The sequence below is a fragment of the Ochlerotatus camptorhynchus genome, unplaced genomic scaffold (assembly GCF_037179485.1).
Source record: "Ochlerotatus camptorhynchus isolate MF236.1 unplaced genomic scaffold, CSIRO-AGI_Acam_v1.1 ptg000274l, whole genome shotgun sequence".
In the NCBI taxonomy this organism is placed as follows: Eukaryota; Metazoa; Arthropoda; class Insecta; order Diptera; family Culicidae; genus Ochlerotatus; species Ochlerotatus camptorhynchus.
The window spans coordinates 7649698-7666221 of NW_027040763.1; the positions used below are offsets into that span (position 1 = coordinate 7649698).

The 16524-nt window shown below is 41.1% G+C and overlaps 1 protein-coding gene across 3 annotated transcripts in view; it reads right to left on the reverse strand.

Annotated features, from left to right (window-relative positions):
- Positions 1–13743: 13743 nt before the first annotated feature.
- Positions 13744–16524, reverse strand: part of LOC135705682 (signal-induced proliferation-associated 1-like protein 1) — a 218445-nt gene continuing 215664 nt past the window's right edge. For all 3 annotated transcript variants that reach the window (XM_065227465.1, XM_065227464.1, XM_065227463.1), the window contains one exon: positions 13744–15447. In XM_065227465.1, the coding sequence (XP_065083537.1) occupies positions 14902–15447 (546 nt within the window). In that variant the 3' untranslated portion in view covers positions 13744–14901. The remainder of the gene's footprint in view (positions 15448–16524) is intronic.

A 16524-nucleotide genomic window follows, 5' to 3' on the forward strand; every position in this document is an offset into this window, starting at 1 on the left:
CAATCTTTACTTCGTTGCTAATGCCAATACAACTTTCTTAGCTAGTCAAGCCCCCAGGACAACATCATTACTACTAATCCTTTCTTTGATCACCCGCCTTGAACTTCTTTCTGTTAAATTGTCCAGACCGACCCAAACCATAACTGTTAACGTAGCAATAACCAGCAGCAGAAGAAGCCAAAAACCAATCAACTAGGTAGGTATTCGATCCTGCGATAGTGTTCGTGAGCTGCGGAAGGAGGAATGGAGGAACAATCCCGGAAATTGTTTTAGGTTGGGTTTTTTTTTTCTCGCTTTTACAGCCAGCTGAAGTAGGATGGAAGGAAGGTGAAAGGTTAACAGACTTTTGGACGAGTTTGATTGATACATTTCATTCGCATTGGACAGTTGGTAATTTAATTGAGTTGAGTTGCTGTTCGTTTCTTTGTCAAACATGGTTTCAACTTCTAACGGTGTATGACGCGTCCCCATCGAATTGGATAGTTTTCCTAGATTTCGCTTTGTTGTTTGTTTCAAACCGATAGAGCAAGCAATCAAAACCCTTGGTCTCGAATAAACCTAATCTTCTTCGTTCCACATCGTTTAATTCGTACTGAATTTGCAGGAATATGTTTGCGTGCACAAGAATAAGCGTGCGGGGAGAGCATCTAGATAAAAAATAATGACCCCAATAGTGTGCAATGAAAGAGTTCTTTTACCACGAGCATGATTGCTTCCACTCACTTGGACTTATTCACTTCATAAAATAATCATTAGTCACTGATTGTGACGCTGTGAAAGCGAAATTGACAAACACATACAGTACCCGTTCAATTTTGGCACGGTGCCAGATTTTGAAAATAATGTATTTTTGCTCCTTGTGATTGCAATTTTTAATAAAATATTAACTATTAATTACGTCTATGTCGCAAAGATAACTCACAGTGGTCTAAAATCAACGAATTCATAAATTAAATTTCATGATAGACCGTTCGATTTTGGCAACACTAAATTTTCGAATCGAACGTGTACTGTACTTTACAACCTCTTGTTGAAACTTGCAAGTAGAAAATATAATTATAACATCTAATGATTTCATACTTCAGCTGGTCAGCTTGTCTTTAAGCATCCAATCGCTCGCATCTTCTTGGAAGCATGTCAAAAATAAGCCACCAGGTTCGCCGAACTCGCACCGACGGAAACAACCCTCCCAGACCAGATCCTATCTGCCGAAAGTCACGTTCCCAGTCCCCGGGCATTGTAGTTCGGTAAAAACGCGCAGCTAGAACAGCTTAATTAACTGCCTTGTTGTGGGTGGTGGCCCCATATATCCTTTAACGACACTCACTCAAAAGCTCACGATGCGGTAGGGACGACGGTGGCAAAGCTGATGCAGAACGTGACATCATGTACGCGCCTATCTGTGCGCTGTCGGGTCGTTCGCTAGGAGTAAGATACACGTTGGAGAACGATGAAATTGTTCCGCGAAAATTGAATTTAATCAGCTTCATCTTAGTCGTAAATACGTGCACTGGCGAGGACCGTCCTCGGTTTACCCCTTCCTTCCTCCCTCTCGAACGGAGCAGGGGCTGTTGTGCCACGCGTTGTCGATTGGGGTGTTATCTCCAGTGTAGTTGGAATGAAATTGTTCTCGAATTTAATGGGCCGGCTGACTGAAACATGGAACTGTGTAATTAAAATGTTACTTGATAAGAAGAAAAAGAAGGAGTAAGAGTGAAATATTATCTGATAGGAATACCCAACCGGGAAATGTACGATTTTTACTACAGATTTGCATACAAATTATGCAGAATTTATAATTTTTTTCCGCATGAACACATTCTGTAATTTAAATTTTTAAATTTTATGTTTGCAAAATTTTCGAACAAGGTTTGCTTCATAGAAAACCTTTTTTTTTTAAGGATTAGCAAATAAGGTAGTGGATTTAATTGGAAATTACTAATCCTTTTCTCTTTCTTTATACAGGTGTTCCACTAAGACACCCACATTCATCAGGATTGCAGTACAAGCTAGAAAGTACCATGATGGATGATTTTGTAGATATGAGGGAAAGCTATATCATGGTCTCATAAAAATAATAATGGCTGGAATATAAAATCATTGTAGTGAAGCTTTATAGCTAATGAAACGATAGATTTAATCAACCGGCATGATGGGCATTTATGCAGCATAATATAGGTATGTTAAACGTTAATTTCCCAGGCATTTTTGCATAGGAGTAGTAATCCTTCTCAATTTAGCGTCAAACCAATTGTAGTGATCGGACCGGAATAAAGAACGATTAGTTACGAAATACTTAAAATCTTTATTTTTACTTTCAATAGAAAACAACCACGTTCGCGCGTTGATAGCTGCGTAAAAAAGATTGACAGTTCTTTTTCTTCGACGACGACCCGATGGAAGCCAGGCTGACCAGTGTTGCCGGGCGATGCCACAGGGCCCCTCCAGTTACACCAAAAATCTTACGCGATGTCCAGATTGTGTAACTTTCGTACGATGATCATCTTGAGGATATTTCTGCAAATCCGGATTACAAGTGAAAGCCGCTTTTATTCGGTCGACTGAAATGCGCTGCTGTTTTCCAGAAATAAGTACGTCGAAGAACTTATCATCTCGTCTTATTACCTTGAATGGACCTTCATAAGGATGCTGCAACGGTCGCTTCACAAAATCCACTCGTACAAATACATGTGTACATGTTTTCAAATTGGCGTTGACAAAAACTTGTCGTTCTCCATGACGTTTAGTATCGTGCGGTTTTATATTGTCGAACGTACGGTGAAGCATTTGGGCAAACTCCGATCGGTCGATATCTCCAGGTGCAGACTGAAAGAATTCACCAGGAATCCGTAAAGCCTGACCGTAAACCATATCCGCAACCGAGCACTGCAGGTCGTCACTAAATGCCACCCTTAGTCCCAGAAGAATCATTGGAAGTTCGTCGTACTAATTCTTAGAGTTTACACACATTATCGATGCTTTCAATGTTCGGTGAAAACGTTCTACGATGCCGTTCGCTTGTGGGTGATAGGCATTCGTACGAATATGGTGAACACCTAACATTCGCGTTAACTCCCGAAAGAGATCGGACTCAAATTGCCGTCCTTGGTCGGTTGTCAGGTTTTCTAGGACTCCAAATCTTGCTATCCATGTTGAGTACAGTGCTTGAGCCACAGATGCTGCAGTCATATCGACAAGTGTAACCGCTTCGGGCCATCTGGTAAAACGGTCAATCATGGTCAGTAGGTAGCGGTATCCTTGTGACGGCGGCAAAGGACCAACCAGATCAATATGAAGGTGTTGGAAACGAGCCTTCGGTAGGTCAAATTTTCCCAACGGAGAGACGGTATGTCGATGCACCTTCGACCGTTGGCAGTCGACGCAGTGTTTGACAAACTCATTTATTTCACGGTTCATAGCTGGCCAAACGAATCGCTCGGAGATTAACTTCCTGCTGCCTCGTGGTCCTGGGTGAGAAATTCCGTGTAGGCATTCCATGATGGTTCTCCGTTGAGTACTTGGAACGAAAGGTCGTGGTTTTCCGGTCGAGACGTCACAGTAGATCGGTTGAGAACAACCACTCATCCGTTTTGCTTCAAATTTCAGCGAAGTAGATTTGGATTGCATCAACTGCTGAAGCTCCGCGTCGTTTTTCTGCTTTCGTCCGATTTCTTCATAGTCCACCGAAGTAGGCGCTAGTATACTCTCCACACGAGACAATGCATCGGCGACGTAATTTTCACTTCCACTGACATGTTGTATATCCGTAGTAAATTCCGAGATGAAACGTAGGTATCGTTCTTCATGCGGTAGCCGAGAGCTGGAATCGGTTGTTAGCGCCTATGTTAGTGGGCGATGGTCAGTGAAGATCGTGAAGTTGCGTCCTTCAAGGAAGTGCCGAAAATATTTCACAGACATTTTCATCGCAGTCAGTTCACGGCCAAAAGTAGAGTATTTCGTTTGGGACATCGAAAATTTTTCAGAATAAAATCCGAGTGGTTCCCAATTCTGCCCATTTAGCTGCTGCAAGACAGCCCCCGCAGCAATATTTGAGGCATCGATCATCAGAGCTAATGGTTTCGACGAGTCAGGATAGTGAAGCAGTGCTGTCTCCGCTAATGATTTTTTACAACGTTCGAAGCTTGATGAAGCTGCATCTGTCCACTGTAGTTTACGTATGTCGTTTTTCCTGTTCCCGGGAATAAGCTTCTGCAACTCAGCTTGGATGTCGGATGCATGACGAACGAAGCGTTTGTAGCCGTTGGCGAGTGCCAGAAAGCGACGGAGTTTCTTGACTGTTGTCGGTTTCTCGTAGTCCATAATGGCTTGGACGCGTGACGGGAGCGGCCGCACTCCATCACTGCTGATCAGGTATCCTAAAAATTCCACTTCCTTTTGGGCAAACACGCTCTTACCCAAATTTAGAACGAGTCCGTGCTGGCGTAGGCGGTCAAACACTATGCGTAGATGCTCCTGGTGTTGAGCAAAGGATTCAGAAGCGATGCATATGTCATCTATAAAGACAACAACGAAATCAAGATCACCAAAGATTCGGTTCATGTAGCGCTGGAACGTCTGACTTGCGTTACATAACCCAAATTACATGCGGGTGAACTCAAACAAGCCAAACGATGTGATGACCGCCGTTTTGGGAATGTCTGCTTCCTCCACCGCAACCTGATGATACGCTCGCTCCAGATCAAGAGTTGTGAAAACGGACTTACCATGAAGCGAATGCAGCAAATCGTGGATGTGCGGTACCGGATAACGGTCAGGTGTAGTGATATGATTTAAGCGACGGTAGTCACCAACGAAACGCCATTTCCCGTTCCTTTTTAGCACACAATGCAAAGGACTTGCCCAACTGCTACTCGATGGTCTGCATATTCCTAGGTCACACATAAGGCGAAACTCTTCCTTAGCAGCTTTAACTTTGTCCGGATGCATTCGTCGAACTTTAGACGCCACGGGTGGTCTACGAGTAACTATGTGATGGGTTACGTCACACTGCGTGACAGAACGAAGCGTCGATGGCAGAGTTATTTCCCGGTACTCCATTAACAAATCGTGGAACGGATGATCGGCACCAACAAGTGTTACACTGTGCAGAGCAGCAGTCATCATACCTCCAGAAGACTTCAATCCTGTCTGGCCATCTATCAGTTTTTGGTTTTTCAAATCGACGAGTATGCCGAAGTGCACCAAAAAATCAGCACCGATTATTGGCATCGTCACTTCAGCAACGAGGAAATTCCAGGTGAATCTTCGTCTCAATGCTAGGTCAACAGGAATAAATTTCGTTCCAAATGTCCGAATTCTACTTCCGTTGGCTGCGTGGAGCTGTTGTATAACGGTACCGTTCAATCGATCTCTCCTGGAGGCAGGCAATATTGTGACGTCCGATCCAGTGTCGATTAGAAAGCGTGTATTGTTTGTCCTGTCAAAAATTACCATTCGGCGACTTTCCGACACTCCGGCCACCACCGCCGATGATGGTGGGGAGGATGCTAGTTTTTTGAGCTCCATGAACACGGTTCTCGGCACCGCTGAGCATCGTTTCCATATTTCCTATGGTACCAGCACAGTCCGGATCGTGATGACGAACGAGAACCACTTCGGTTTCGCGAAAACGAACGGCCTCGCTCAGGGTTGGGAGCCTTCAGGCGTCGGATTTCCGCTGTGAGAAGTTCGATCTGCTCTGCTAGCTCCTTTCACCACTGTTGCTGTACGTTGGTTCGTTGTGCACCATGGCAACTGCGGAGGACTGACCGTTGGAGGCGTCGTTGATCTTGTCTGCCATTTCAGCCAACTTCTCGATGGTACCATCGTGGCATGTGAGAATTGGTCGAATGTTTGCCGGGAGGCGTTGAATGAAAATCATTTTGAGCAGATTGTTATCCACGCCCAAACCCGTCGACAACTCTCTCTCTCATCTTTGCTAACAGATGCGTTGGGCGCATATCGCCAAGATCGTGGGCCCCCAGCAGCTGTTCGAAGCGGCTTTCAGCAGACATGGCGAAGCGAGCAATTAGGCGATCTTTCACTGTTTTGTATTTATTTTCCGCTGGAGGAGCAGCTACCAAATCGGCTATGTGACATATAACCGATTGATCCACTTTGGCCACGATGTGGTAAAACTTGGTTTCATGATTGACGATTTTCGCAAGGTGGAATTGCGCTTCCGATTGCGCAAACCACATAGCCGGATCAGTTTTCCAAAAATCCGGTAGTTTTACCGCGACAGATGCTGCTGCGTTGCTCCCGTTATCGTCCGGCATTTTGAGGTTAGTTTCGGCTTTGATATCGAATATCGGCGAATAACCGTGAAATCGGACCGAAACTTTTAGATTCGCGACGTCGCGGGTCACCAATGCAGTGATCGGACACGGAATAAAGAACGATTAGTTACGAAATACTTAAAATCTTTATTTTTACTTTCAATAGAAAAACAACCACGTTCGCGCGTTGATAGCTGCGTAGAAAAAATTGACAGCTTGAGTTCTTTTTCTTCGACGACGACCCGATGGAAGCCAGGCTGACCAGTGTTGCCGGGCGATGCCACACAATAATTAGGAAACGCTACCGAACGGTTGAGTTCTTTAAACTTACTTTTGAATTGATGCCTCTCATTTGCTCTCTTGTTGTTGTCAAAATTGAGCTCTATTCACTCAACTCGACAGATCCGTGCGCTAAGTTAAAATTGAGTAAGTTGTGTCAAGCTCAATTTTGAGTAATTTGAACTTGAGTGATTTGAACTAGGGGAACAGGATTTTTCAGTAATCAAAGGAACACATCTTAGTTACTTTTTATGCCTTGTTAATAGTGACAAGACTCGTCTTTGTCCACCGAGGAAGATCTTGAAACAAGGAAAAAAATTAGTTAGTTAGTCTTCATCTTTGTGATTCCTAATCTTCCATTCGTTGTTCACTAGTTTGAATTGATTAAGACTAGGGTTCTGATGCATGGTTATTTTGTCGCTAAGGAATCCAATTTTGACTGACAAAGGGTTTCAACACTCCGACGGGTATAAATAGCGGAACCTTTCAATTAGAGTCGGATCCTTGCGATAAATATAAGAATGACAACTATAAAAACATCGAATACTTCATCATTTCTCAATAGTGATGGAGTAATACGACATGCAGTAAACTAAGGACACGGGATATACTGCAATAGATTAAATTACTGGTCGCAGTGGTATTAGGTTCCGAACAGAGAAAAAAAGGGAGCGCCCCCTTTTAATCTGGGATGGAAATGAAAATATAGCCGGAGACTGAAATTTATCAGCATTTTCATATGATATTCTATGCAAAGGTAAATCAAAATTCCAAATTCCCACACTATTGTATTATTGATTTTCATTGTGTTAACTATAACTCACCTGATTCACGCTTGCTCAATCCAAACAATTGAATTTCACAATAAATTTCACTAACTTTTTCACTTTCACACGATTTACACTGATTACCTTCCGATGTAAACACGGCTCCCAACCACTCAAGAAATCCGCAATTTTCCTAATAAAAAGCAGCTCTTGCGATACCGTCCTAGAAATCGATTCCAATCCCGGGCATAAAACGCACACCGGAGGAGCACTTAATTACTTTTGACGAGTAATCCGAGCATAAATTCGAAGGAAAGGAACCACCGGAATCCGACCGAGCACCATATAAACACGGACCACGCGATTGCGTCGTTATCAAAACAAAACAGTGTTTTCGACTCTCCTCTTCACTTGCGTCGCCACAGCTGATTTTTGACATTTGCTTGTTTTGCTCTCGCTTTCTGTGAAACGTGCCCTTCAGGAACGTGGTTTACTATACACTGGATGCAAATTTCACATGCAAAATCGACGCATGTGGTCTTTATACCGCTATCTGGTTGTGATGAATTCGAAGATTGCAGTGTAACTATTGCGCGCTTTCGACACCTACATTTCAAAGTGAGAACTGTTAGATGCTTAGCTGTAATTTATGAAAATGGTGAAAATATGTGATTTCCTCCTTCCGGAGGATTTACTAAGAAAGGTTTCATTATGGGATGTTGGAGAAGTTGTTGTGTGACGGTATTATCAACAATCAATACGAAACTAACGATTTTAAATTGGCTCACCACTTTAGTAGCCTATTGGTCCCAAGCAAACGATTAACGTACCCTATTCTAGTTGAAATTCTATTACTACACTATGTTTGTTTTGATTCGCTATGAAAGTTTGACAGATAACATCAGGGGTGTGTGGATTCATGCAGAACATGCAGGGGTGAGTGAAATAGCTTGGGACTGCTTGGGACCGTTGTTCTGGTACTGAGTGAGCCAAAAATAATAATGATTTTCTTCGGGACCCAGTGGTCTTAGAGTTACCTCTATGGTATTATTCAATAATAGTTAATAACTGGGTACTGCGGAGTCGTTCGATTTCATTTTGCAAGTCAATGGAAAACTGCTTGAAAATTTTCGTAAGTTTAAAATTGTTTTGCTCGTTCTCAGTTGATTCCCGCCAAAAGGCTCGAGCCCCCATGACTCTATCAAAGTTTGTTTACATACATGTTTCGCCCAAGCATGTTTTACTGCAATTGAAAAGTCAGCTGAGTCATAAAAACTATGCTGGTTTTTATAGTTTCATCACTAAGCCTGCTAGTTTTTGTCTTTGAGCTTAAAATTAAGTATGTGTTATGAAAAAAGTATGGATATTTTTTTATGAATTTACAATGCTTGACGATGGATAAGAACAGTAACTACATTTGTTGCTTCTGAATGTTAAGCTCCCGTTTGACAGTTCTCACTGGCTCCCAAATGACAAGCACATTGAGTGAGTCCGCAGTACTCAGGTTCATAAAAAACCTTTTTGGGAAAACATTTGGATACTCACAAATTTCGATGTAAAATACAATTCGATGTAAAATACAAAATGCAAAATCCAAATGAAGGATGTTCCCGATTCACCCGAGCGTTGCAGAACACTAACCAGTGCGGAAGTTAATTATGTTGTCGGTTTCGGTTGGCTTTCATACCCAAAAAATCCGTATTGCTTTTTCGATATGGTCACCTGTTGTTCACGATTAGTCTTCACGCACATAACATATCTGGAGCTAGATTGTTGCACAAAGGCGCTTCTCACTATGTGTTTTTTCGAAGGAACTACTGGAGGGATGCATTGCTTCTACTGAAGATGGCCTCTACTACTGCATTTGGAAGACGAGGTCTTTTTATTTTTGGAGTTGGAACGTTTGGGTTTCACTTGTTTCCGATGCTGTTTGTAAGATTTCCTGGAGAAGTGAAAATTCGATCGTTGGGGACATTTTCTGTCGTCATCATTTCCGGAACTGCAACTAGTGGTAGAATTGCAGCTACTGCACGGCGGACTTGCTTTCTGAGTCAGAAGTTAAACTACCAACAAACCGACATAAATGACCATAGCAACAATAAAATTTCTGACCAAAGCACACTACTTACATCTGGCTCCGTGTACGTGAGAAATATTTAGCTAAGCCATGAACCCGCATGCAAAAGTTTGTAGCAGGTACACCAAGTGTACGTACATGTTGTAAATAGTAAAATTAAAAATTAAAATAAGAATGAAATAGATCTAATCCATACGCCAAAAAATATGCCAGTAGCAAAACGACACTGGTCGATTTACTATAAAAATAGAATGCCTCGTGAGTAAAGCCACTCGACCTTGTACAATTTCTCCCAAGGCCGAGTCCAGTGAAATCTTCGGGAAAGTTGGGAAAAGAGAGAGTGTGGCTACACCCGACTTTGAACGAAGGACCAGCGATCGGAATAATCTCTCGCATTACCGATCTCGTTCGAAGAAGTTCGCGGGAAAATCGAACTTCCGTTAAGTTCGGCCGAGGTCACCTTCCCTAATCTGAGGTCACGGTTTCGCTTCACTTTCGTCCGAACCGCAGATTGCAGTGGAAGTGTTTCATTTGTTCGCGTGATTGTTTCGTTTTGTAAAGTGGTTGTACTTTTATACTTCAATTCTAATTTCTCCTCGTCGTTTGTTTAGTTATAGCTATAAATATAAACGTAGTGTGCGTCGTAGGCTAGACTTTGTGTGTGCGAAAAATAAGCTAGACCAGGTAATGTGCTCGTTAAAGAAATCTGTGCATTGTGCTTAATGTTCTTTTCACCAGCCAACGGCTACGTTTACGCTTCCAACGTCAGCATCTGCATCCCAGGGCGAATAATCCCGGTAACCGTCACCTTGTCCGGTGGAAAGCGATCCGCATCTACATCGCTGAGCGGGGCTTTGTGGTTCGTCCACCCACGTGGAAATCGTTGGCCGTTCAAACACCAACGGTCGAACGCGCATCGATTGACGGTAGCATCGTCGCCGCGCCAGTAACAGCAGCGCAGCAATCATCAGCAGCTAAACCAACTGGTGAGTCCGTTCTGTTTTTTTCGTTGAGTGTGGCGTCCGGCGAGGGCGCCACGGAGGACATTTTTTGTCGACCATAAGGTCGAAGAGCATGAATTGCTAACATTTGGAGAAGTCCAAGAATTGTAAGGTTGGGTGTCGGCAAGACAAACGTGCGCACGTAACGTCATACATGGATGCCCACCCAACCCAACAATGTTAGACACCCGGGTGCCAAGCTTTGCCGTTCCCCGCTTGCTGCATCGTCGTGGGATTCGTCAAGAAGAGACACAAGAGCACAGCACAGATAGGTAGTTACGCACACAAGGATAGGACCAGATAGAGAAATATAATAAAGAGGAGTAGAAAATATACAAACAATGGAAATTTCGTAAAAGCATGCATTAGTTCATAATAAAATCTCAACTTACCGTTTTCCGTTGTGAAATAAATGTTTTATTTGAAATTGATGTAATGTTGTTGATCAGTCCTATCAAAGATTAGAATGAGAGGAAAAAAGTATCTTTACGTTGTTTTCGGATCCGTTTAATTATGTTGTTGTCTTCCGCGTGGTCGGAATTTGACTGTTATGTTGCGTACCTCTTTTACTGCAGCTGCGCCTCTGGTTATGAATTGGTTCGTGTCTAATCTATTGTGGACAAATTATTTTTATCTAGATCAAAACATCCTATGGTTTTGACAGTTCTGATCACTGCACATTTAAATCGGCCGTTTACGATTTTCGGGCATAAGTCAGAATTGTGTGTCATTTCGGTTTGTCGGTGGTTAAACCATAGAGGTAACTCTAAGACCAGAAGGTCCCGAAGAAACAAGCTCAACTTCAGAGTTGGTTGGAAATGCTAACATGAAGCTTTAGTGTGATGATTTATTAGCTAGAGAATGATCTTTAGAATAGGGTAGGTGGATAGTTCCGTTAGAGTACGGCAGTATGAAAATTGAATAGAAGTTGAAAATGAGCGAAGGGCCATTAATGCGACAGTTTTTAAAGATAGACGCACATTTTTGCCTAACCCGTACGATGTACGCGGAGACTTGAAGTATGTCTCCAAGTCTACAGGCAAAAATGTGCGTCCCATAAAAACACTTTGAATGTAACAACTCAAGGCGGGAGTAGCCGTCAACAATGCTGATGATGGTACAGCACGCAACAACCACCTGCTTTCTCTCTGATATGATCACGTTGGTCATGACGAGAGGAGCAACACAATAGTTGGGTAAAGAAGAACTGCATTATAACACACCATCGACTGGAAATGCTCTCGCAACGTGGGGCTTTAGGTAGTGATGAAAACGTCGCTAGAACTATTCCACAGCCGCAGTCAGTTTATGAGCAAAAAGAGGGACGCACATTTTTGCCTGTAGACTTGACTCGTATTGATTGTTGGTACTACCATCTACGATACTTTTAAATTGACCGTTAAATGCTTGTTCTATGAAAAACTTGCAATAATAATTTACTTTTCCATTTATTTTTCAACTGCTTACCAGCGTACCAGGCTAAACCACAGAACAGAAGGGGAAGTGCAAACAAATCGGTGAATCAAAAAGGGGTACGTTTTTCTGCTCAACAAGCGATGCAATGTGAAGATGCCCTCACGGGCTTTCTATGCGCACCGAGTTGAGTATCCTAATCTATTATTGTCAGGAGGGTAAATATGAGGTCTACCCCTCTGACAATTATTTGTTCACCGCCGAAAATTAGCTCTCAAGGATTTAGTATATCCATAATATAGGTCACAAAACTGATCAAAAATTTAAGCTTGGCAATGATCAACCACACTTTTTACGAAAATTATTAAAATTCAGATATGTATATTAAGGGATGTTTTCAACGGTCGTGTTTGTATCGCATGGGTATTGGACACTTGAGGAATCTACAAGGAATCACATTCAAAATGTCTACGATTCTAATCCTTAAAATGCTATTGTATATTTTCAAATTGAGGACCAATACAGTCACTTGCATGGTGGCCAATACCCTGCGCACATGGCGTGTATCGCCGATGTCTTCAAGAAGGGTTCCTACTACGTGGTTCATGGAACAGAGCACGTCGACTGCGAGGATGACTCGGTGCAAGCCATTGATTGTTTTTATAAATCCTTTAAGGTCTTTAATTTACCTGTTCCGACCCTGCTGAGATCACTTCATGACTCATTCAGTATTATTCATTATAAGACACTCACACAGAGCAGAAGTTTTCAAGTGAACTTGTTAGTGCAGGCATTCAAGCAAGTAGAGCAGGTTCAGTAACCGCTTATTTTTGTAGCACTTGTGTTTTCGCACAGTAACAAGCTTTTCGTCCCTATTCCCGTTTTCAAACAAATCGAATCCGCCATACAAAATTATTTTTGGAATCGTTTGAAAACGATAATAGGTGTTTTTATTGTTATGCACATGCATTTGAGAATAAAAAAAAATACATAGCATTGTAAACTTACGGTAAACTTGTTTAATGAGGGTCTAGGATAAGAGAGGATCGAATTCGAAACAAACTGCCTCGGCAAGGTGGTTCATAGTAACCCTTTAAATGAAAACAAAATTAAGATGAGCACTGCTCGATTGCCTTCGTTTGGCTCAAAATCAATTCTCCTCTCCTCTCCTCTTTATCCTAGACGCTCACTAAACTGTCCAATTTATTTTAAACGTTCATTCAAAAAAAGAAATTTTTCCAACACAATTCAACGGGGTTTACTCCAGGGTTTTCTCGCTTTTTTTTCTTTTTTTCCCCTGGGTAGAAAGTTACCCATTTTGAAAGTTCGGTTCTACGAACTCATTTTTTGAGTTCGAGGCCAGTTACCCAAAAATGAGGAGCGCTAACGAACTTCGATTTTGGGTAACTTTCTACCCATAAATGGGTAACCGGGCCTTAGCGTGTAGCAAATGTAGTTTTTATTGCAGTGTAATTAATACGCTGCTGGCGCCACCTTTGAGTCAAATATACAAAGTTCGATGAAAATGTTATCGGTTGCATCAGCAGATGGCATTGCTATTGATCATTAGGGTAAGGTACGTATTGTTTTGCACAAGGTACCTATTTTAAACACTGTAATCTGAATCCAAAATATAATAAAATTAAGAAGTCGTTACAAATTTTATTTACAAATAATAGAATATAGCAGGCATTTCTTTCCAAGGAATACCAAACCTACGTTCATTACTTTTGCATGTATTTCAATATTTCGATTGGGTGATTTAAACTTTTGCTTAATAATATGTATGTAATATGTGGGTCTGTGTGTATGTGTGTAATATTGGTGTAGATTTCCCTTAAATAGTTCCATAAGTAAAGTAATGCTCTACTAGCATGCTACGACGCTCAAGTACCGCCTTCTACACAACTGGATAATGGTTTTCAACGTTTTTGTTTTTTAAATTTATTTAACTTTACTGATTGTTCTTGTTTTTATTTGCGATCCTCGTGTCTCTTTCATAATAAAGTAGGCATATATTCAACTTAAATAGCTCGAGTTTAACCTAAACAAAAACATAGACGATAGCAATAAGACAAATTTCTTACACAAAAATTACAAGCAAAAAAAATACACTTTTCGCTTTGTCCTTCGATGATAAATGCATCTGGACAAAGCGAAACTTAAGTAGCTTAACGAAGCACATCCAGATTCGCCCCAAAAAATAAAACAGCTTATCGCTTAGAAAAGGAAAGACTGCATATTGATGTCCTTAGGTAGTAACGAGGGTATTTAACAACGAACTTAGGCAGCTACAATTTAGCGAATACAAATAATAATAATACGAACAATGCACAAAGTTATATAACACAAGTTAAATTTAAATTAACAGATTCTACACGAACGTTGTAATTAGATGCATGTAAATGTTTGCTTTATTTGGTATGTTTCCGTTCTGTAAGTTCGATTCCTATCGAGTGTGTTACTTAATACGTTTTTTTTTTTAAATTACGATTTGATATTTTTGTTTCCGTTTGATAAATAGGCAAATGTGAGTAAATGTGATTTAATGTAACTTTTTTCATCCGTAAATATGTTATCGCAACATGATTTTTTTTTTATTGTTTCGATTAACCGATTGGATTTGATCAAGACGAAAATTGGTGTCCTACAACATGTTTGTGATTTATAAATATATCGGTCGAATTATCTAAGCTCGACATGACGATTCCTTACAAGTTCAATAATGTATTGTATATAAAGATTGATGTATTTCAACGAGGGCGAATTGCAAATTGGTGTTGCATGTTGCAGTTGTCGCTTAAAAGCTTAACTTTTTCACTAACATTAGATTTTTGGTCACTTAAGAGATACAAAACTTACGCGATTTTAAAGAGTTTACGATTTTTTGTTTTTATTTCATGATTGATGGTCGTAAATAGTATAAAACAAACAACGAAAGGCTTCTTCGTTAACAGTTTCTCTACGGGAATTGAGGGGGCTACAGGGTGCGATTGCTTTCGGTGCAGTCTATTTGAACGGTGTGTGGAAAACTTTGGAAGACGCTATTGGCTAAGCACGTTTTAGGGTAAAGTTAGGAAGGATGATTACGACTGTCGATCGATGGTTTGAAAGAACCACTCGGTGAAGCGTCGTAGCTGCTGGACAGCGGCCTGGCTCTCGTCCTGGAGACGACGGTTCTCTTCGGTCAGTCGTCGGACGGCATGTTCCAGTGACCGTCTTCGGCGTTGTTCCCGCAGCACCCGGTCCGATAGCTGGGTCACTTGACTCTGCAGCTCCGGTAGGCTGGAGCTGTTCGACATTGACATCAGCTGAGTGCCGTTGCCAGTGCTGCCACTGCCGATGGACACCGGTGAAGCGGAACTGGATGTGGACGATAGATCAGAGAGGGCCGGTGTTCCGGAGCCGTTCTGGTGTGTGGGAGGGGTAAGCTGGGAATGTTGTTGTTGATGTTGTTGTTGATGTTGATGTTGTTGAAGCTGTTGCTGCTGCTGTTGTTGGAGTTGAAGTTGCTGTAGCTGCTGTTGCTGTTGTTGAAGTTGCTGCTGTTGCTGAACTACGCCGTTCAAGACCTGACTGATGTCGTCGTAGTATACGTTTCCATGTGGGTGTTTAGAACCGGATTCGCTGAGCTAAAATAGAAGGGAATGCATGAGAATGGTATGTTTAATGCTTTAAGTAAAACTACAAACTTTTTATGAACAGCAGCTTGATCATGACGAATTGTTGATCAAGATAAGTTATTGATCAAGGCAAATGTTCACCAACGCACATTGTTGATCAAGGAGAATGTTGATCATGGCAATTTGGCGAGCAAATCAAATTGATGATCATGGCAGACAGTTGATCAAGTTGAATTGATGATCAAGGCCAAATTGTTGTTCAACGTAGATTTGTTGATTCAGGACAGGATCAAGGAGAATAGTTGATCATGTCAAATTGTTGATCGAAGCGAATTGCTGATCAAAGCGTATTGGTAATTAAGGAGAAATGTTGATCAAGGCAAATTATTCATCAAGGAAAATTGATAATGTTGGTAGATTAGTCAAGTCGAATTGTTGGTCAAGGTTAATTCTTCAAGATTGTTCTTCAAGGCAAATTTTTGATCAAAGAAAACTGTTGATCACGATAGATTTTTTTTTATTGAAAACATATATAGACCACGGTGGATGGTTGATTTAGGCAAATTATAGGTCAAACAAATTGTTGATTAAAACAAATTGTGAAAAAAGCAAATTGCTGATCAAATTCAATTTTCCAGAAGAGATGTTCATCAGGTCAAATTGTTGATCATGGTTATTTTTTTTAGAAAGGCAAATTTTTGATCAAGTCGAATTGATGATTAAGGCGGATTGTCGATCAAGGCCAGTTGTTGATCATGGAGCATAATTTACCAATGCATATTGTTGAGCAATGCGAATTGTTAATGAAAACAAATTATTGTTGAAGGTCGATTCTTGATCAAGGTTATTTTTGATCAACGCATGTTGATAAAAAAAATGCAGCTTGTTGATCAATTCAATGCGAATTGGTGATCAAGTCATCAATACGAATATTGTTCATCATGATCAAAGGAGATGTTAGTTAAGGAATAGCCATGAATTTTTGAATTGTCAGAATTTATTTGATTACTGGTTTTCCTTCCAGAAATTTTGCATAAATTTTCAAAGATAATTATATAAGTTTTGAAAATCTCTGGAAAATTTTAA